The 23,140-nt window shown below is 44.8% G+C and overlaps 1 protein-coding gene across 4 annotated transcripts in view; it reads left to right on the plus strand.

The window, feature by feature from the left end:
- The window catches only part of tdrd1 (tudor domain containing 1), a 50,931-nt gene that overhangs the window by 14,076 nt on the left and 13,715 nt on the right, over positions 1-23,140 (plus strand). For 3 of the 4 annotated variants that reach the window (XM_052478360.1, XM_052478358.1, XM_052478357.1), the window contains exons 10-18: positions 1,883-2,075; positions 2,444-2,527; positions 3,939-4,115; positions 7,285-7,392; positions 8,157-8,327; positions 8,637-8,900; positions 16,666-16,800; positions 22,663-22,770; positions 22,955-23,125. In XM_052478360.1, the coding sequence (XP_052334320.1) occupies positions 1,883-2,075; positions 2,444-2,527; positions 3,939-4,115; positions 7,285-7,392; positions 8,157-8,327; positions 8,637-8,900; positions 16,666-16,800; positions 22,663-22,770; positions 22,955-23,125 (1,411 nt within the window). The remainder of the gene's footprint in view (positions 1-1,882; positions 2,076-2,443; positions 2,528-3,938; positions 4,116-7,284; positions 7,393-8,156; positions 8,328-8,636; positions 8,901-16,665; positions 16,801-22,662; positions 22,771-22,954; positions 23,126-23,140) is intronic. The other variant, XM_052478359.1, reaches the window with a different exon arrangement.

Consider the following 23,140-nt stretch of genomic DNA (forward strand, 5'->3'; position numbering starts at 1 on the left):
GTGGCATCCTATGACGGTGTCACTGAGCTCTTCAGTAAGGCCGTTCTACTGCCCATGTTTGTCTATGGCGATTGGATTGCTGTGTGCTCAATTTCATACATTTAGCTGAATCCACTAATTTGAAGGGGTGTACATATACTTTTGTATACGGTGCCTTCGAAAAGTAGTCAGACCCCTTGACTTTTTCCATTTTGTAACGGCCTTTTTCTAAAATGTATTAAATAAAACAATTTCCTCAGAAAGCTGCACACAATACTCCATAATGACAAAGTGAAAACAGGGTTTTAGACATTTTTGAAAATGTATTTAAAAAATAAAAAGATGCACTTAAGCTCCATTTCGAGTCTCACAGCAAACAGTCTGAATACTTGTGTAAATGAGGTATATTTACATAAGTATTCAGACTGTTTGCTATGAGACTTGAAATTGAGCTTAGGTGCATCCTGTTTTCATTGATCATATTTGAGATGGTTCTACAACTTGATTGGAGTCTACCTCTTGTAAATTCATATGATTTGGAAAGGCACACACCTGTCTTTTTAAGGTCCCACAGTTGACTGCATGTCAGAGCAAAAAACACGAAATGAGGTCGAATGGATTGTCCGTAGAGCTCCGAGACAGGATTGTGTTGAGGCACAGATCTGGGGAAGGGTGCCAAAACATTACTGCAGCATTGAACGTCCCCAAGCACAGTGGCCTCTGTTCTTAAATGAAAGAAGTTTTGAGCTGGCTGCCCGGCCAACTGACCAATCGGGGGAGAAGGGCTTTGGTCAGGGAGGTGACCAGGAACCCGATGGTCACTCTGACAGAGCTCTAGAGTTCCTCTGTGGAGATGGGAGAAACTTCTGAAGGTTCTCCCATCTCTGCAGCACTCCACCAATTAAGCCTTTATGGTAGTGGCCAGACGGAAGCCACTCCTCAGTAAAAAGCATGTGACAGCCCGGTTGGGGTTTGGCAAAAGGCACCTAAAGACTCTCAGACCAAGAGAAACAAGATTCTCTGGTATGATGAAACCAAGGTTGAACACTTTGGCCTGAATGCCAAGTGTCAGGTCTGTAGGAAACCTGACACCATCCCTACGGTGAAGCATGGTGGTGGCTGCATCATGCTGTGGGGATGTTTATCTGTGGCAGGGCATGGGAGACAAGTCAGGATCAAGGCAAAGATGAACAGAGCAAAGTACAGAGAGATCTTTAAAGTCCTGAGCAGGTTATCAGACTGGGGTGAAGGTTCCTGATCCAGAGCGCTCAGAACTTCAGACTGGGGTGAAGGTTCACCTTCCAACAGGACAATGACCCTAAGCACACAGTCAAGACAACACAGGAGTGGCTTCAGGACATGTCTCTGAATGTCCTTGAGTGACCCAGCCAGAGCCCGGACTTGAACCCAACATCTCTGGAGAGACCTTAAAATAGCTGTGCAGCGACTCTCCCCATCCAACGTGACAGAGCTTGAGAGGATCTGCAGAGAAGAATGGGAGAAACTCTCCAAATACAGGTGTGCCAAGCTTGTAGCTTCATACCCAAGAAGACTCAAGGTTGTACTGTACTGAGTACTGAGTAAAGGGTCTGAATACTTATGTAAATGTGTTATTTGTTTTATTTTTAATACATTTACAAAAAAAATGTTTTTGCTTCATTGATATAGGTTATTGTGTGTAGATTGAGGGAATTTTTAATCAATTTTAGAATAAGGCTGTAAAGTAACAATGTGGAAAAAGTCAAGGGGTGAAATTGTGTGCACTGTAGTTAATTTTCCTTCTGTTTCCAAGGAGTAATATTCAATGCCCAAATATTTCCTGCCCTATTTTATTTCAAATGCGTATTTATTCTTGATGAATTGCACTTGTTCACGTTTATTTACCACAAGCTTTTTCTTGCAGGCTTTGGAGTGCAGCATCGCCGGGATAACACCGGTGACTGACAGCTGGATGGGAGTGTGTTGCATGGCTGTGAGACAGCTGGTGGCTGGAAAGAGCCTGACACTCACTGTGGTGGACACACAGGAGAATGACCGCACCTACGCAGTGGACATCCTGCTGACTCCTATCGGTACTGTATCACAGGAAGGCTATGGTCAGTTGGCTACAGTGAATAATAGAAGGTGAAAGACTGAATCACCACGTTTAAATCTCCATAATAAACCTAAGCATGATTAGTTTTAGGAACCTTGAGCATCTGTTTGGGCGCTCCTATTGGAGTACGGCTCTCCGTCCGTATACAGCGTAATTTGTCCTACAGTGTCGCTTTGAACTATATGGATGTCTTTGCATCATTCAATTTTGTTCTCATGTTTGTATCGCTGAATGCTTAACTGACTTTAACACTATAATATAGTAACCATACTCCCCTTATGTCTATTTTCCTTTGTATGACTATTGAAGTGCTTTTCACGTTGTCTGTCTTCATGTCTGCCATGTAAACACCTTATCTTTCTCTGACAGGAAAACAGCTGAGCACTTTCCTCGTGGACCAAGGTTATGCTGTGAGGGAGGACGTCAATAAGAAACGCGCAGAACATGACGTTGGTGAGCAGTGTCAATTTTATTTAGTCACCATTTTGCAACAGTTTTCCCAAGTTCCATAATAATAATTGGATTCTGATTCAAATTCCTGCTTAAATGTGTTGTCTTAAACTAAACAAAGCAAAAAAAGAAGCGTCCCCTTTTCAGGACCCTGTCTTTCAAAGTGAATTTGTGAAAACCCAATAACTTCACGGATCTTCATTATAAAGGGTTTAAACACTGTTTCCCATGCTTGTTCAATGAACCATAAACAATAAATGAACATGCTCCTGTGGAACGGTCATTAAGACACTAATAGCTTACAGACGGTAGGCAATTAAGGTCACAGTTATAAAAACTTAGGACACTAGAGATGCCTTTCTACTGACTCTGAAAAAATACCAAAAGAAAGATTCCCAGGGTCCCTGCTCATCTGCATGAACATGCCTTAGGCATGCTGCAAGGAGGCACGAGGACTGCAGATGTGGCCGTACTGTGAGACGCCTAAGACAGCGCTACAGGGAGACAGGATAGACAGCTGATCGTCTTCGCAATGGCAGACCAAGTGTAACAACACCTGCACAGGATCGGTACATCCGAACATCACACCTGCGGGACAGGTACAGAATGGCAACAACTGCCCGAGTTACACCAGGAAAGCACAATCCCTCCATCAGTGCTCAGACTGTCTGCAATAGGCTGAAAGAGGCTGGACTGAGGGCTTGTAGGCCTATTGTAAGGCAGGTCCTCAATGGACATCACCGGCAACAACGTTGCCTATGGGCACAAACCCATCGTCGCTGGACCAGACAGGACTGGCAAAAAGTGCTCTTCACCGACGAGTTGCGGTTTTGTCTCACCAGGGGTGATGATCAGATTCGCGTTTATCGTCGAAGGAATGTGCGTTACACCGAGGCCTGTACTCTGGAGCGGGATCGATGTGGAGGGTCCGTCATGGTCTGGGGCAGTGTGTCACAGCATCATTGGGCTGAGCTTGTTGTCATTGCATGAAATCTCAACGCTGAGCATTATAGGGAAGACATCCTCCTTCCTCATGTGGTACCCTTCCTGCAGGCTCATCCTGACATGACCCTCTAGCATGACAATGCCACCAGCCATACTGCTCGTCCTGTGCATGATTCCCTGCAAGACAGGAATGTCTGTGTTCTGCCATGGCCAGCGAGGAGCCCGGCTCTCAATCCCCGTTTGTTCAGGGACACATTATTCCATGTCTGTTAGTCACATGTCTGTGGAACTTGTTCAGTTTGTCTGTTTAATCTTATGTTCATACAAATATTTGCACATGTTAAATTTGCTGAAAAGAAACGCAGTCGACAGTGAGAGGACGTTTCTTTTTGAGTTTACAAGGTAAAGGTTTTCTCCAGTTTGTATTAATATTTTTTTGCTAATCCCCCTTTGCTCCCCTCTGCGCCAGACTCCCTGGTGAGTGCGTCCCTGGAAAACTTCCGCTGCCAGTCGGGGGGTAAGAACAAGAACATGGAGGCACAGCCACCTGACCCTCTGACCCAGGGACTGGGAGACACCTTCGCTGCCATGGTGACGCACCTGCAGTCACCTTATGACATCATCTGTCAGAAACTGGACAACGCCAGTGAGTACAACCTAGTGACAACCCATTAATACGCTTTTGCTTAATTTCTTTTTTTGTGTTTTTATTAAGGATCCTCATTAGCTGTTATCATGGCAACAGCTACTCTTCCTGGGGTCCAGCAACAATAAGGCAGTTTTACAATTTAAGTTATTACTTGTGTGTTCCCTCAGACCACTACTGTACTACCACATATCTAAAATACAAAATCCATGTGTACGTGTGTAGAGTGCATGTATTATCATTTGTGTGTGTTCCTGTCTCTTCAGTCCCCGCTGTTCCATAATGTGTAAATGTATCTAGTTCTTAAAATAAATCTGATTCTACTGCTTGCATCAGTTACCTGATGTGGAATAATGTTCCCATATAGCCATGCCTCTGTAGTACCCTGCTCCTCCCGTAGTCTGTTCTTGACTTGGACTGTGAAGAGACCTCTTGTGGGGTATGCGTGGGTGTCCGAGCTGTGTGCAAGTAGTTTAAACAGACGACTCGGTGCATTCAGCATGTCAACACTTACAAAAACAAGTAGTGAGCCATGAGAGATTTACGTGTTGGATGAGATGCACTGCAGTGCTTAGTGTCTGGTGTGGCCACCAGCTGCGTTGACTGAATTTTTATTTTGACCCCCCTTTGTTCAGGGACACATTATTCTGCTAGTTACATGTCTGTGTGAACTTGTTCAGTTTGTCTGTTGTTGAATCTTATGTTCATACAAATATTTACACGTTAAGTTTGCTGAAATTAACGCAGTTGACAGTGAGAGGACGTTTATTTACCCACCCAGTATTTTAATCAAAACTTACCAGAAAGTATGTAGTCCTTGGCTCAGACAGTGTAGTAGTGTGGGCTCAATAGTGTCTCATTAGTGTGCAAAATCTTGGGAATCGGCTGTACATGTGATGGAAGAATGCACTGTGCATGCAGAGGGTTGCAATTCCATTGAATAGGGGATAGTTTTAACCAAATAATGCCACAAGACCTAGAATTGCAATCGCTGTTAGAACTTTAAAAAACTAATAATTTAAGTAAAATTCCACAAATTCCAGGGCTCAACTTCCCATTGAACATTTCTGTAAAGTTTCCAACCCTTTTGCAACTAGTGATGCACCGATATTATGTTTTTTGCCGGTAACAATATCTGATATTTTCCTTACCAAAAAAAACTATACCGATATTTAACATTTTTGCTGCTGTTTTTAAGCATTCTAGTACAGTTAACTATTTAACACACACACATGGATGCAGCGGTCTAAGGCACTGCATCTCCAATGCGTCACTACAGTCCCTGGTTCGAATCTAGGGTGTATCACATCCGGCCGTGATTGGGAGACCCATAGGGCGGTGCACAATTGGCCCTATGTCGTCCGGGTTTGACCGGGGTAGCCGTCATTGTAAATAAGAACTTGTTCTTAACCGACTAGTCTAGTTAAAGGTTAGACACACCGCACAGACCAAAGAGTTATTTTTGGGGGATTTACTTATGTCCCCATTACCAGTAAAACATCATCAAAACCTATTAATTTCACTCACTTGCGGTGCTGTTTCCTTGTTAGTTTGTTCAGTCGTTTCATTCTCAACCAGGATTTCTATAAAACACCGTTTGGGTCTTTGCCTGTCGAAAAATATACAATATAAGCTTGTTGACCAATTAGGACCTGAATATGACTGAATGTCACATAATTTAACACATTCATACATGTTTTATGTAGTTACTACACATAGAATAATCTATCACTCGTATTTCATGTCACAACGATTCATCAATACGTATGCTATGATGCTGGTAAAGTTGTCTCCCGCACCAACAGTGCTGGTCAAAGTTTGCTAGTTTATGGATGCAAACAATGTTTTTCCCCAAATACGTAGCAAAACGACATCTAGGTGTCATCTCAAATAACCCTAATTTATAAGACAGTTCTTATTTGATTAATGGTGGTCGGACCCATCTGTAAAGCTAGCCACAGTATTGAACTTTGCGGTTAGCCTTCAAAATAAAAGTTTGCATAATTCTACTATTTGAATTCATTTGCATCACTGTCAATGGCAATTTTATTTTGAAGGCAACCCGTAAATTCCACTATTGTGCCTAATCTTTATTGTGCCTTGCTTCACATCGCCGTCCGGTCGAGCCTCACGAGCCAGATGAAGTTAGCTGGCTACTTGTAACGTTAGCTTTGGACAACAGGGTTAAGTTGCTGGCTAGTTATTTATTTTCATGAACTGAAGTTCAATTTCAATAGGTGAACAACAAGTGGCAACCTAGCTAATACTTACTCACAAGGATTCCTAATTCATTGCTAAGAATAATGAAAATGACTGCAGTTTCTACTGGTCATTGTTTTCAGGCTGGTTGTATTGGTGTTAGTTAGGTACCAAGCTGAAGCTAGCTACCCCAGAAGTTGCAGTCGAATCAAATTATGCTTTATTACAAACGCGGTATTGTAAACAGGTCGTTCGTGGCCGGGGTTTGCTTGTTTGCAGACCTTTTTTGTACAGCTTTGACAGTGCTACTGTATCTTTTTTGACACGCAAAGAAACGGGATTCCATAGTATGTATGTCGTGAAGCTAATAGCAGTGACACTATTGCTGTGTGACTCCGGTAGGGCAACATCTGAAAAATAGCGCACTTGGTAGAGTGTAACGGTGCTCGACCAGTGGGCGAAAGCCTATATTACCCACGACAGAGAACGGTTGATTGTCAATGGCAATGAATTCCATTATCTTGGCTTTAATGGATTTCACCTTTGAGTTGTCTCGCTGAAATTGTCTTACTCTTACAAATGACTGCTCAACCTTTTGACTGCTCGATCCACACAGCAGACATTGTGGTTTAGGGTCGGGAATGCTGTGTTGCACGTGTAGCGCAAAATTTTACGTGGCATCATGTACCTACGTCATATAGGTATGCACGGGAGCTTTGACGTCGGTTTTAAAAATCGCCGTTAAACTAGACATTGGGCCGATACTGATTTTTGGCATTTTTAGCTATTATCGTCCGATTCCGATATGTTCACGGATATATCATGCATCCCTGTTTGCAACCCTAGGAGGTACTGATAAAAACGTTTTTTAAATGTTTTGCTTTAATGTGCCTTAGTGAATTGAATGTAACCCTGTGGAGGTGATTCAGTCTCTTGCATCATGGGTGCTGAGTGTTGTATGTCTGTACAGGTGTGATCCAGGAGCTGCATCTGAAACTGAGAGACCACTGCTCTCAGGCCCCAGCCAGCCAAAACTTCAGACCTGCCCCTGGCACAGTGTGCTGCTCCCTATTCTATGGTAAGGACACTCTCTAATTCTGTGTCAGGCTAGAGTACTCACATTCACTCAGGGTACATACACGGTCAGATAAAGGACACATGAGCTCTCTCCTTTGATCTTAATCTTGACCTGGTTAAGGAAATTTGTGGAGCATTGCCAGCCAATGATCTCATTGCGGTTGGTAGTGATCTTGTGGTGGCATATTTCTGCATAACAAATGGGGAGAGTTCCAAACTTCACACACCAGTCAGTTCTACTTAAACTACATCTTTAATAATAAGACCTTTGCAATAGCCTTTTTGACTTTCAATGATGCGCTATCTCTAATGAACCATTGAAAGTACCAACAGAAAAGTACAAATATATCTTTTACAGCCAAGATACACCCCTCTCAACTTACATGACAAACCGCAGATCTTAGGAACAGTTCACAAAGGTTAATATTTGTATGAAAGATATCTATAAAACATAGCAGACATTTACTGTTGTGTCAACAGTTCTCATTGTAAAGACCAGTGTCTGGCCCTCCTACTCCAAACTGGAGCCCTCTCTCCCTGGTACGGTATAGAACAGAACCATTAGCTCATGTTCTCTGGAATGCTCTTTTGATTTTATCACCCAAAGACATCGTAAATCTCCTCTGTCAGTGTTATCTCAGAGGCCAATCCTCAGAACACACACATAATAGTTAACAGAATATTCTGTTCTGTCGAATAAAACAAGCATTATAATGCAATCTTGCCATTTTCTATGACAATCTCTCTCCGTGTGTACCTTCCCAGAGGACAACCAGTGGTACAGGGCCAAAGTGCTGGCCTACTCATCTGAAGAGAAGGTGTGTGTAGGCTACATTGACTTTGGCAACTCAGAGGAGGTGGAGCTGAGTCGCCTGTGTTCCATCAGCTCTGAACTCCTAGCCCTGCCAATGCAGGCCATCCCTTGTGCCCTGGCAGGTATGACCTATTACATGTTCAATTCAATGTATTGATTCATCTGGAATTTCTGCTTTTCTGGCGACATCTATTCATGTGTCATTCCATTTGTCCAAGGTGTCAATAACAACCTTATAGCAATAAATAAATGTATTGCCATTTCATGCCTTTTTGATTCCTTCCTTTTCGTCTCAAACTCAAAGGAATCTCTAGTGCATTAAATTGTGTTTTAGGGATAGTGGTGGTGTTAACCTGATCACTTACAAACTCATCACATTATAATTAAAATTATTGCCTGTTACACACACAATCCCACCCCTCCCCCTATAGGAGTGCGTCCCACAGGAGAGGTCTGGTCAGAGGAGACTGTGCTTATGCTCAGGCGGATGGTGTGCAACCGATTCCTGCGGGTAGAGATCCTGGGCGAGCGGGAGGGTATGGCGCTGGTGGCCATGATCGACGAGGCCAGCGACCCCCAGGGCAATGTGGCTGAGATGCTGGTCGCCACAGGTTATGCCTTGCCTTCCAACCATCAGGACGAAGAGCCCACCACGAAGTGGCAGGCGGAAGGAGCCTGGACAGAATCATCTCATGGTAACTAGAAGTCAGACCTGCCAACCTGTACGGCAGTGTTTCTGCTGTACTCATTTAGCATTAAAGTCATCAATATGGTGCTAACTAGTAACAAGATCATGGTAAGAGTTTGTGATCTAGCAGCTAATTAACTCAGTGGTGTAAATGCATGGGCAACCTCATGCTTGATCCTTCTTTATTTAGCAACAATATATTTCACCCTCTTCATTCAGTTAATTGAAATTCAATCATGAAGTCACATGTACAATTATCAACTTCGATCTCATTTATTTAGTGAGGAGAAAGCGACATTTGCGCCAGGGTACAAACGCCCAATGGTGAATTTGATATTTATTTAGCAGTCGCGAAAGATTTATCTTGTCTTCCTGAGTTCCACATGAAACATGACATAATACAGAATATGAATAGACTAGAACAGCTCAAGGACAGAACTACATCAATTTAAAATAGGCACACGTAGCCTCCTTATTAAAACATACACACAATCTAACTAGGTCAAATTGGGGAGAGGTGTTGCTTTATCTGTTTTTTGAAACCAGGTTTGCTGTTTATTTGAGCAAAATGAAATGGAATGAAGTTCCATGCAATAAGGGCTCTACATAATACTGTATGCTTTCTTGAATTTGTTCAGGATTTGTGGACTATGAAAAGACCCCTGGTGGCATGTCTGGTGGGATAAGTGTGTGTGTCAGAACTGTGTGTAAATTGACTGCAAACAATTTGGGATTTTCAACTATTCATGTTTCTTATAGAAAGAAGTGATGCAGTCAGTCTTTCTTCAACTCTCAGCCAAGAGAGACTGGCATGCATAGTATTTATATTAGCCCTCTGATTACAATGAAGAGCAAGACATGCCGCTCTGTTCTGGGCCAGCTGCAGCTTAACTAGGGCTTTACTTGCAGCACTCGACCACATGACTAGACAATAATCAAAATGAGACAAAACTAAAGCCTGTACGACTTGCTTTTTGGAATGTGGTGTCAAAAAAGCAAAGCAATCTCTCTTATTACGGACCGACCTCTCCACATCTTTAGAACCATTGTTTTGACCATGAGTTTACAATCTAAGGTAACACCAAGTAATTTAGTCTCCTCAACTTGTTCAACAGCCACAACATTCGTTACCAGATTCAACTGAGGTCTAGAATTTAGGAAATGTTTTGCATTGGCCCCTAAAAGTGGTAGTAGTGGCCCATTGGGCACACCATGTAATTTCAACATGGACAATTGGGTAATATTTGGTTGATCAATAAGATTGAATTTCCAATGTGTCATCACTATGCTTTCAACCATCTAAAAGCACAACCAAATCCCAATGGAAAAACCATGTCTGGTTTAGTCGTCACCTAAATGTGTTATCACTCATTCAACTATTTAAATGCATAACAAAGTCAAAATTGTGAAACAGAGCCTAACTCTGCCATGGCTCGTTGGTCAAAGCCTATGGGGAAATTAATGTTTTTTTTTAGGGGTTTTGGATCAATGCTGAAAATAAGGACTATGGTAAACACAGGCCTCATACAGTGCATTTGGAAAGTATTCAGGCCCCTTGACATTTTCCACATTTTGTTAAGTTCCAGCCTTATTCTAAATTGTATTAAATTGTTTGTTTTAAATCGACACACAATACCCCATAATGACAAAGCAAAAAACAGATTGTAAGAGATGTTTGCAAATGTATAAAAAAATAACTGAAATTTCACATTTAAAATAAAATTGTATTTGTCACTAGGGCCGAATACAACGGGTGAAATCCTTACTTTACAAGCCCATAACCAAGAATGCAGTTAAGAAAATATTTATAAAATAAACTAAGTATAAAATAAAAAGTAACACACAATAAAATAACAATAACGGGGCTATATACAGGGGTTACCGTTAGTCAATGTCTGGGGGTACAGGTTAGTTGAGGTAATGTAAAGAGTAAAGTGACTATGCATAGATAATAAACAGCAAGTAGCAGCAGTGTAGAAACAAGGGGGGGTGGTCAATGTAAATAGTCCTGGTGGCCATTTGATTAATTGTTCAGCAGTCTTATGGCTTGGGGGTAGAAGCTGTTAAGGAGCATTTTGGTCCTAGACTTGATGCTCCGGTACCGCTTGCCGTGCGGTAAGAGAGTACAGTCTATGACTTGGGTGACTGGAGTCTTTGACAATTTTTGGGGGGCCTTCCTCTGACACTGCCTAGTATATAGGTCCTGGAAGGCAGGAAGCTTGTCCGCAGTGATGTACTGGGTCATACGTACTACCCTCTGTAGAGCCTTACGGTCAGATACCGAGCAGTTGCCATACCAGACGGTGATGCAACCAGTCAAGATGCTCTTGAGTATGCAGCTGTAGAACTTGTTGAGGATCTGGGGACCCCATGAAGGGGAAAATATATTGTTGTGCCCTCTTCACAACTGTCTTGGTGTGTTTTGACCATGATAGTTTGTTGGTGACATGGATCCCAAGGAACTTAACTCTCGACCCGCTCCACTTCAGCCCTGTCGATGTTAATGGGAGCCTTTTCGGCTCTCCTTTTCCTATCGTTCATGATCAGCTCCTTTGTCTTGCTCACATTGAGGGGAAGATCGTTGTCCTTGCACCACACTGCCAGGTCTCTGACCAGTCATGGGTGAACAGTGAGTACGGGAGGAGACTAAGCACGCACCCCTGAGGGGCCCCAGTGTTGAGTATCAACATGGCAGATGTGTTGTTGCCTACCCTTACCACCTGGGGGATGGCCAGTCAGGAAGTCAAGGATGCACTTATTGATGAAGCCGGTGACTGAGGTGGTATACTCCTCAATGCCATTGGATGAATCCCGGGACATATTCCAGTCTGCTAGCAAAACAGTCCTGTAGCATCCGCGTCATCTGATTACTTCCGTATTGAGCGATTCCCTCTTAACTCCTGCGTTAGTTTTTGCTTTTAACCAGGAATCAGGAGGATAGATTTATGGTCCGATTAGCCAAATGGAGGGGGCGAGGGATAGTTTTGTATGTGTGTGTGTGTGTGTGTGTGGAGTACAGGTGATCTAGAGTTTTTATTTATTAATATTTTCTCTCTGGTTGCAGATGTGACATGTTTGTAGAAATGAGGTAAAACGGATTTAAGTTTCCCTGCATTAAAGTCCCCGGCCACTAGGAGCGCAGCTTCTGGATTAGCATATTCTTGTTTGCGTATGGCCTTATACAGCTCATTGAGTGCGGTCTTATTGTCAGCATAGATGAGAACTTTCTTGGTAGATAGTGTGGTCTACAGCTTATCATGAGTTACTCTACCTCATATTAAATGCATTTTTAATATTAGACATCATGCTCCAGCTGTTATTGACACAAGCCACACCCCTTATCTTTACAGACATAGCTGCTATGTCCTGCCAATGCACGGAAAACCCAGCAAGCTCTATATTATCTGCGTCTTCGTTCAACCACGACTCTGAAACATAAGATATTACAGTTTTTAATGTCCCTTTGATAGGATAGTCTTAATAGTAGATCGTCAAGTTTATTTTCCAAAGATTGCACGTTGGCCAATAGTACTGATGGTAGTTTACACACTCGCCTCCGAATTCTCACGAAGCACCCTGACCTACGCCCCCGTTTTCTCCTTCTTTAGTTCTTGCAAATGACAGGGATTTGAGCCCTGTCTTGAGAAAGCCATATATTCTTTGCGTCGGACTCATTAACCAAAAAAATCTTTGTCCAGTTCAAGGTGAGTAATCGCTGTTCTGATGTCCAGAAGCTCTTTTTGGCCATAATAGACGGTAGCAGCAACATCATGTACAAAATTAGTTTAAAAATGTGACAAATAAACAAAATAGCACATTTTGTTAGGAGCCCGTAAAAAGGCAGCCACCCATCAGGCTTCGTTCTTCCCCACATTTACATAAGTATTCAGACGATTAACCCCGTTTCTCCCATTCTTCTCTGCAGATCCTCTCAAGCTCTGTCAGGTTGGATGGTGAGTGTCGCTGCACAGCTTTTTTCAGGTCTCTCCAGAGATGTTCAATCGGATTCAAGTCAGGGCTATGGCTGGGCCACTCAAGGACATTCAGAGACTTGTCCCGAAGCCACTCCTGCATTGTCTTGGCTCTGTGCTTTGGGTCTTTGTCGTGTTGGAAGGTGACAGGAATCAGGAGGATAGAGTTATTGTTAGATTTGCCAAATGGAGGGTTAAGGATAGTTTTGTATCTCTGTGGAGTAAAGGTGATCTAGAGTTTCTTTCACCTCTAGTTGCACAGGTAACATGCTGGTACCATTGAGGTAAGACTCGTTTCAGTATCCCTGCATAAAAATCACTGGCCACTAGGAGCGCCGTCTCTGGATGAGCCTTTTCTTGTTTGCATATGGCTCTATACAGCTTGTTGAGTGTTGTCTTAATGCCAGCATCGGTTTGTAAATAGTAAGGTCTATAGCTAATCATAAGGTATTTGAACTCGGGCGAGCAGAACCTCGACTTCCTTATTAGAGGTTGCGCACCAGCTGTTCATTTCTCTGGGATATGTGGGACGCTAGCGTCCCACCTCGACAACAGCCAGTGAAATTGCAGGGCGGCAAATTCAAAACAACAGAAATTCCATAGTTAAAATTCCTCAAACATAGAAGTATTTTACACCATTTTAAAGTAAACTACTTGTAAATCCAGCCACAGTGTCCGATTTCAAATCGGCTTTACGGCATTTTCCAGCCAAGGAGAGCCCTCACAAAAGTAAAAAATAGCGATTAAATTAATCACTAACCGTCGATCTTCATCTGATGGCACTCCCAGGACTTCATGTTACACAATAAATGTGTTTTGTTCGATAAAGTTCATCTTTATGTCCAAAAACCTCATTTGAAATTGGCGTGTTATGTTCAGAAATGCATAGTCTCAAACAAACATCCGGTGAAAGTGCAGAGAGCCACATCAAATTACAGAAATACTCATAATAAACATTGATCTAAGATACAAGTGTTATACATACGATTAAAGATAAACTTCTCCTTAATGCAACATTGTGTCAGATTTCAAAAATCTGTGCGCGATCAACGTGCGCGATCAACAACTCAAGGCTTTCAGCCAGACCACTGGTTGAAACAGCTCTTATTCGCTCCCCTTTCACAGGAGAAGCCTGAAACAACATTCTAAAGACTGTTGACATCTAGTGGAAGCCGTAGGAAGTGCAATCTGACTCCATTTCCCACTTCTTCCTGGTTGGATTTTTCTCAGGTTTCCGCCTGCCATATGAGTTATGTTATAGTCAGACATCATTCAAACAGCTTTAGAAACTTTTGTGTTTTCTATCCAAATATACGAATAATATGCATATCCTAGCATCTGGGCCTGAGGAGCAGGCAGTTTACTCTGGGCACGCTTTTCATCCGGACGTGAAAAGAATTTAACCTCAACTCCCCATCCCAGGTCCGGGAGCGTAATCGGACATAAATATTCCTAGAAAATATTCCTATTCATGAAAATCACAAGTGAAATAGACACAGCTTAGCCTTTTGTTAATCACCCTGTCATCTCAGATTTTCAAAATATGCTTTACAGCCACTTTACAGCCAAAGTGATTTTCTGGAATTTTTTTCCCTCATTTTGTCTGTCATAGTTGAAGTGTTCCTATGATGAAAATGACAGGCCTCATCTTTTTAAGTGGGAGAACTTGCACAATTGGTGGCTGACTAAATACTTTTTTGCCCCACTATGTTTTGTTTGATAAAGTTCATATTTATATTTAAAAAAATCTCAGAATAGATTTTCGCATTACGTTCACTAGTTCCAAAAACATCCAGTGATATTGCAGAGCCACGTCATTTTACAGAAATACTCATTTATAAATGTCGATAGATACAATTGTTAGACATGGAAATATAGATATTCCTCTCCTTAATGCAACTGCTGTGTCAGATTTTTAAAAAACTTTAAAGAAAAAGAAAACCAGGCAATAATCTGAGACTGCGTTCAGAAAAAATATATTTTTTTATCCACCATGTTGGAGTCAACATTATAAATTATCCTTTACCTTTGATCTTCATCAGAATGCACTCCCAGGAATCCCAGTTCCACATGAAATGTTTGGTTTAGTTCGATAATATCCAAGTAGCTACTTTTGTTAAGGCGTTTATTACACAAATCCAAACGCTCGTGCAGGTCCTGCCGAACTTCGGACGAAAACTTAAATATTACAGTTCGTAGAAACATTTCAATCTTTAGTGTGTTTCTATCATAAATCTTAAATAACGTTCCAACCAGAGAATTCTTTTGTGTGTAGAAAAGCCATGGAACGCAGGTCGCTATCATGTGAAATGCGCATTACCAGGACCTGGCTCTCTGCCCGACCACTGACTCGAAGAGCTCTCATCCGGCCACACATTACAGTAGAAGCCTCATTCAAGTTTCTTAAGACGGTTGACATCTAGTGGAAGCCTTAGGAAGTGCACCATAACCAATATCCCACTGTGTATTCAATAGGGGCTGGGTTGAAAATCGACCAACCTCAGATTTCCCACTTCCTGTTTGGATTTCTTCTCAGGTTTTTGCCTGCCATTTGACTTCTGTTATACTCGCCGACATCATTCAAACAGTTTTAGAAACTTCAGAGTTTTCTATCCAATACTAATAAATGGCATTACATGAGAGCGTGTGACCCATGGCCTTTTATACAATCATGCACATTTGCATCCTTCTAGGTCTTAAGGGAATTAGCATTTTATTAATCAAATTGGCGGAACTGGAAAAAGTATTTGCCAACTGATACAATTGGGCTTCGCTGCTGAACCCCCAATAATATGAACACTTTCTATAGTTTCAGCTTGATAATACACTTTCAGCAAGCACACTTATCGTTATAGAAGGTACAATAAAAATCCACACTGGTGCGTAGATCAACACCGGTATATAGTAAAATACCATATACTGGCCATCCCAAGACCTAGGTTTCAGGAAATGGCAGTAACGGGTGTTTCAAAAATGCTTAACGCTCCAACTTGATTTTAGGCCTACATCAGCATCACCTAAGGAGAACCCTGATTGTACGTTGAAACGTGTATACATTTCTCGTTGTTGAAAGTCTATAGCCTACCATTCCTACATTTACATTTGGTTATTAATTTAGCAGACACTTTTATCCAGAGCGATTTACACGAGTAATTAGGGTTAAATGCCTTGCTCAAGAACACATTGGCATTTTTTTTTTCACCTAGTTGGCTCGGGGATTGGACCTAGCGACCTTTCAGTTACTGGCCCAACGTTCTTAACTGCAGTCTTTTGCTAACATCATTATTGGGCTATTGTTTGTTTCCACATGTGTGGGAACTGCACACGCGTTGTTGTGGGAGCCGTGGGCTTTACCGCCTCTCTGAAGAGGTACTCGTAGAGATTCTTTAAAGTTGCCTGTTTTAAGAAGGGGACCCTTTCAGTTAGATACTGTTGCTATCAGCCAGGTCAAGCTGAGTGAAATTCTGATGAATGTATGGCTCCCATTTGAGAAAGCAAATACTGATACCTGCTGCATGTCCCTGCACATTATGTATGAAACAAGAATGTGATACGCTTTTCTACAACAAACCGGTTGGCTAGACAGGCTATAGATTGCATAGTGTGTCAATAGTTTGGCATGAAGGCTATGTTGTTGAAAAGGCCATTGATCAAAGCTAGGTGAACTTTGCTAAGTTTTGAAGCGTGTCCACAATGATGACGGTGATATCTTGCATTTGTATACTGTTTTTCTCAAAATTAGGGGCCTTTTAGTTGTATGGGAGTATCTCACCCTTGCTATTCCATGTCTTTGTCTCGCAGTGGCCAAGCCTGCTGTGGCAGAGAAGCTACAGTGGACATGTGCTGAGCTTCCTACTGAGGGCCAGATGGTGGCACTGGTGGTCAGTGTGATGGAGAATCCTGGAGAGTTCTACTGCTACAAATATAACCAAGAAGGTACAGGAATTCTAAACATCTCACAGTAGGAGTGAGATTTTACTAGATTAGAATTAGGGAGCGTAGGTCTCCCGAGTGGCACACTGGTCTAAGGCAGTGCTAGCTATGTAAGCCAGAAACCATACATGCTGAGGCTGCATTTATTGTAGCTGGGGATTTTAACAAAGCTAATCTGAGAACAAGGCTTCCTAAATTACGCTTTCTCTGTGAACGGGTTTATTAGCAAGTGCATCGGTGATGTTTTAGCCACTGTGACTATTAAACCTTCCCCTAACCAGAGACTGTGGATTGATGGCAGCATTGCGCGAATCACCTCTTTTAATCATGGCAAGGCGACTGGAAACATGACCGAATACAAACAGTGGAGCTATTTCCTCCAAGGCAATCAAAAGAGCAAAGCGTCAGTATAGAGACAAAGTAGTCGCAATTCAACAGCTTAAACTCGAGACGTATGTGGCAGGGTCTACAGCCAATCACGGATTACAAAATGAAAACCAGCCCCGTCACGGACATCGACGTCTTGCCCCCAGACAAATTAACCAACTTCTTTGCTCGCTTTGAGGACAATACAGTAACACTAACACGGCCTGCTACCAAAGCCTGTGGGCTCTCCTTCTCCCTGGCCAACGTGAGTAAAACGTTTAAGCGTGTTAAACCTCGCAAGGCTTCCGGCTCAGGCGGCATCCCTAGCCATGTTCTTGGAGCATGCGCAGATCAGCTGGGTGGTGTGTTTACGGACATATTCAATCAGGCAAACAACCTCTCACTCAACATCAACAAAAGAAAGGAGATGATCGTAGGCTTCAGGAAACAGCAGAGGGAGCATCCCCCCCCATCCACATCGACGGGACAGTAGTGGAGAAGGTGTAAAGTTCCTCAGCATACACATCACGGACAAACTGAAATGGTCCACCCACACAGACAGCGTGGTGAAGAAGGCGCAACAGAGCCTCTTCAACCTCAGGATGCTGATGAAATTTGGCTTGTCACCATAAACACTCACAAACCTTTACAGCTGCACAATTGAGAGTATCATGTCGGGTTGTATCACCGCCTGGTACGGCAACTGCTCTGCCCACAACCGCAAGGCTCTCCAGAGATTAGTGCGGTCTGAGCAACTGATCATCGGTGGGCAAATTACCTGTCCTCCAGGACACCTACAGCACCCGATGTCACAGGAAGGACAAAAATATCAAGGACAACTAGTACCTGAGCCACTGCCTGTTCACCCCCAAATCATCCAGAAGGTTAGGTCAGTACAGGTACGTCAAAGCTGGGACCGAGAGATTGAAGATATTTTTCAATCTCAAGGCCGTCAGACTGTTAAACAGCCATCACTAACAGTGGCTGCTGCCAACATAGACTCAAATCTCTGGCCACTTTAATATCACTAGTAACTTTAAGTAACGCCACTTTAATATTTACATCCTACATTACTCATCTCGTTTTTATATTCTGTATTCTATACCATCTACTGCATCTTGCGCACGGTTGGCCCAGGGTTTGGCCGGCATGGATGTCCTTGTCCCATCGCGCACTAGCAACTCCTGTGGCAGGCCAGGCGCAGTGCACGCTGACACGGTTGCCAGATGCAATGTTTCCCCCCACACATTGGTGTGGCTGGCTTCTGGGCTAAGTGGGCATTATGTCAAGAAGCAGTGCGGCTTGGTTGGGTTGTGTTTCGAAGGACGTGCAGCGCACAACCTTCGCCTCTTCCGAGTCCGTACGGGAGTTGCAGCGATGAGACAAGACTGTAACTACCAATTGGATACCACGTAATGGAGTAAAATGGCTACAAAATAAAAGACGCTGTGGGAGCCTCACCTCAGAATGCATTTCCAATGACATATTGTTTCTTAAGTGATATGTTGAGTTAACTTTGCTTCTATACCACTACATACCATTGCAGTGTACACTGAACATAAGTATAAAAGCAACATGTGAAGTGTTGGTCACAAGCTTTTCATGACCTGAAGTAAAAGATTCCTGACATGTTCTATATGTACAAAAAGCTTACTTCTCTCAAATGTTGTGCACAAATCTGTTTACATTCCTGTTAGTGAGCATTTCTCCTTTGCCAAGATAATCCATTCACCTGACAGGTGTGGCATATCGATAAGCTGATTAAACAGCATGGTCATTCATTGCACAGGTGCACCTTGTGCTGTGGACAACAAAAGGCCACCCTAAAATGTGAAGTTTTGTCACAACACAATGCCAAAGATGTCTCAAGTTGAGGGCGTGTGCAATTGGCATGCTGACTGCAGGAATGTCCACCAGAGCTGTTTCCAGATCGAATGTTAATTTCTCTACCGTGAGCTGCCTCCAATGTCGTTTTAGAGAATTTGGCAGTACCACCAAATGGCCTCACAACCGCTGTAACCACGCCGGATGTGTAGGACATGGACTGGCTTCATCTGCGCTATAGTCTGAGACCAGCCACCAGGACAGCAGATTAAACTCTGGATTTGCACAAAGAATTTGAAGAATTTCTGTGCAAACGGTCTCAGGGAAGCTAATCTGCTTGCTCGTCATCCTCACCAGGGTCTTGACTTCAGTTCGGCGTCGTAACTGACTTCAGTGGGAAATGCTCTCCTTCGATGACTACTGGTACGGTGGAGAAGTGTGCTCTTCACGGATGTATCACGGTTTCAACTATACCGGGCAGATGGCAGACACTGTGTATGGCTTTGTGTGGGCGAGTGGTTTGCTGATTTCAACAATGTGAGTAGTGCCCATGGTTTCGGTGGTGTTATGGTATGGGCAGGCATAAGCTACGGACAACGGATACAATTGCATTTTATCGATGGCAATTTGAATGCACAGAGATGCCGTGACGAGGCACATTGTCGTGCCATTCGTCCACTGCTGTAATGAATTCTTCTTCTTCCGAAGAGGAGAGGCGAAACGGATCAGAGGACCATTATGCGGCGTGGTAATTGTCCATGGTTCTTTTTTAATGCGTAAAGGTACACATGAACAAACTAACAAAAACAAGAAATGTGAAAACTCAAAACAGTCCTATCTGGTGCACACACAGAGACAGGAACAATCACCCACAAACACACAGTGAAACCCAGGCCACCTAAGTATGATTCTCAATCAGAGACAACTAATGACACCTGCCTCTGATTGAGAACCATACTAGGCCGAAACATAGAAATAACCAAAACATAGAAAAACAAACAGACTGCCCACCCAACTCACGCCTGACCATACTAACTAAATACAAAACACAGGAAATAAAGGTCAGAACGTGACAGTCTCCCCCAAAGGTGCGGACTCCGGCCGCAAAACCTTGACCTATAGGGGAGGGTCTGGGTGGGCGTCTGTCCGATGGCGGTTCTGGCGCGGGACGCGGACCCCACTTCACCATTGTCTTAGTCCGCTTTATTGTCCGCCTCCGTGGCCTTCTCACCATGGCAACCCCTCTCAATGACCCCACTGGACAGAGGGGCAGCTCGGGACAGAGGGGCAGAAGCTCTGGACAGAGGGGCAGGGGCTCTGGCGCCTCTGGGCTGAGGGCTCTCTGGCGCCTCTGGGCTGAGGGGCTCTGGCGCCTCTGGGCTGAGGGGCTCTGGCGCCTGGGCTGAGGGGCTCTGGCGCCTCTGGGCTGAGGGGCTCTGGCGCCTCTGGGCTGAGGGGCTCTGGCGCCTCTGGGCTGAGGGGCTCTGGCGCCTCTGGGCTGAGGGGCTCTGGCGCCTCTGGGCTGAGGGGGCCGGGCAGGCGGGACGCTCCGGGCGGCGCGCCGGGCAGGCGGGAGGCTCCGGCGGCGGCGCCGGGCAGGCGGGACGCTCCGGCGGCGGCGCAGGGCAGGCGGGACGCTCCGGCGGCGGCGCAGGGCAGGCGGGCCCGCGGCGGCGCAGGGCAGGCGGGACGCTCGGCGGCGCAGGGCAGGCGGGACGCTCGGCGGCGGCGCAGGGCAGGCGGGACGCTCCGGCGGCGCGCAGGGCAGGCGGGACGCTCCGGCGGCGGCGCAGGGCAGGCGGGACGCCCGGCGGCGGCGCCGGGCAGGCGGGAGCACCTGCAGGGAGGAGACTGAGAGACAGCCTGGTGCGTGGGGCTGCCACAGGAACCACCAGGCTGGGGAGACTTTCAGGAGGCTTGGTGTTAGGAGGAGCCTGAAAGACCGGGCTGTGGGGAGCACTGGAGCTCTGGTGCGCAACCTTGGCACCACTTCCCCAGGCTGGACAACTACTCGAGCCCGGACCCTCCAGAGTGCAGGCACAGGTTGAACCGGGCTGTGGGTAAGCACGGGAGATCTAGTGCTTACTACACGCACCTCTCCCTAGGCTCCACTCCCACAGTTGCCCGGTACGAGCGGAGCGCAGGCAGAGGACGCACTGCACCCTCCCAGCGCCCCGGAGACACAGCACGCAGAGCCGGCGCAGGATAACCTGGACCAAGACTGCGTACCGGCGACCAGACCCGCTGAGCAGGCACCATACGCCCTGGCTCAATGCCCACACTCGCATGGCACTTTCGGGCTGCCCTATAGCGCACCGGGCTATGGACACGCACTGGCGACACCGTGCGCTCAACCGCATAACACGGTGCCTGACCAGTAATGCGCTGCTTATCATAAGCACGAGGAGTGAGCTCAGGTCTGCTACCTGGCTTAGTACCACACCTCGTGTGCCCCCCAATTTTTTTGGGGGGGCTGCCTCTCGTACCTGTCGCACTGCCGTGCTGGCTTCGCCAACCTCATTCTCCTGTAACCTTCCTTGCATTGCTCCATCGAATCCCAGGCGGGCTCCGGCACTCTCCCTGGGTCGACCGCCCACCTATCTATCTCCTCCCACGTTGTGTAGTCATGTGATGCTGGCCGCTGTTGTTGCTGCTGCTGCTGCTGTCGTCGCTGTCCTTTACCACGCCGCTTGGTCCGATTTTGGTGGGTGATTCTGTAATGAATTTCCTCCTCTTCTTCCGAAGAGGAGAGGCGAAACGGATCAGAGGACCAATACGCGGCGTGGTAATTGTCCATGGTTCTTTTTTTTAATGCGTAAAGGTACACATGAACAAACTAACAAAAACAAGAAATGTGAAAACTCAAAACAGTCCTATCTGGTGCACACACAGAGACAGGAACAATCACCCACAAACACACAGTGAAACCCAGGCCACCTAAGTATGATTCTCAATCAGAGACAACTAATGACACCTGCCTCTGATTGAGAACCATACTAGGCTGAAACATAGAAATAACCAAAACATAGAAAAACAAACAGACTGCCCACCCAACTCACGCCCTGACCATACTAACTAAATACAAAACACAGGAAATAAAGGTCAGAACGTGACAACTGCCATCACCGCATGTTTCAGCATAATGCACGATCCCATGTCGCAAGGATCTGTACACAATTTCCCAGTTCTTCCATGGCCTGCAATACTCACCACACGTCACCAATTGAGCATGTTGGGATGCTCTTTATAGAAGTGTACGACCGCTTGTTCGAGTTCTTGGCAATATCCAGAAACTTTGCACAGCCATTGAAGAGGAGTGGGACCACAGGCCACAATCAACAGCACTGCATGAGGCAAATGGTGGTCACACCAGATACTGACTGGTTTTCTGATCTTATGCCCCAACCTCTTTTTTTCTTCTTCTTTTAAAAAAAAGTTGTGACCAACAGATGCAAATCTGTATTTCCGGTCGTGAAATCCATGTATTAGGGCCTACTGAATTTATTTAAATTGACTGATTTCCCTATATGAACACTCAGTAAAGTATTTGAAATAGTTGAATGTTAGACACGGTTAAATATGGTACACATTATATTCACCTTTTTTACGTGTTACATTCCCCGTTTTCACTGTAATTGACATTGCTTCATCAGCGATATCTGTTTGTGTTGTAAGACCTGCAGGTTCTAGCGGAGCTGGGGGCTGAGCTGAAGCGGCACTGTGAGGCAGACATCACCCCTTTCACCCCTAGTGTGGGTGAGCCCTGCTGCGCTCTGTTCTCTGGTAAGAACAAACTACGAGATTTATCGAACGCCACTCGAACTGAGTATCTATCATACTATATGGGGTAGTAAAAATATCACCAAGGACTCAAAGGCCCTCTCTCTTACTCCCACTGGTGCAGTGAATGTAGTCAAACTGTATATTATGGTTAATTAATACTGGTGTGTGTGCTCTCCCTCCACAGGTGATGGGGCATGGTACCGTGGTATGGTGCAGGGTGTGTGGGCTGGCAGTAAAGCCCGGGTGTATTTTGTGGACTATGGCAACACCAGTGATGTCGAACCAGCCCACCTCAGAGCGATCACACCCAAGCTCCTCAAACACCACTTCCTGGCTATCCGCTGCTGGCTAGCAGGTGTGTGTGTGTGAC

Source organism: Oncorhynchus keta, chromosome 24 (genome assembly GCF_023373465.1).
Source record: "Oncorhynchus keta strain PuntledgeMale-10-30-2019 chromosome 24, Oket_V2, whole genome shotgun sequence".
NCBI classification, from domain to species: domain Eukaryota; kingdom Metazoa; phylum Chordata; class Actinopteri; order Salmoniformes; family Salmonidae; genus Oncorhynchus; species Oncorhynchus keta.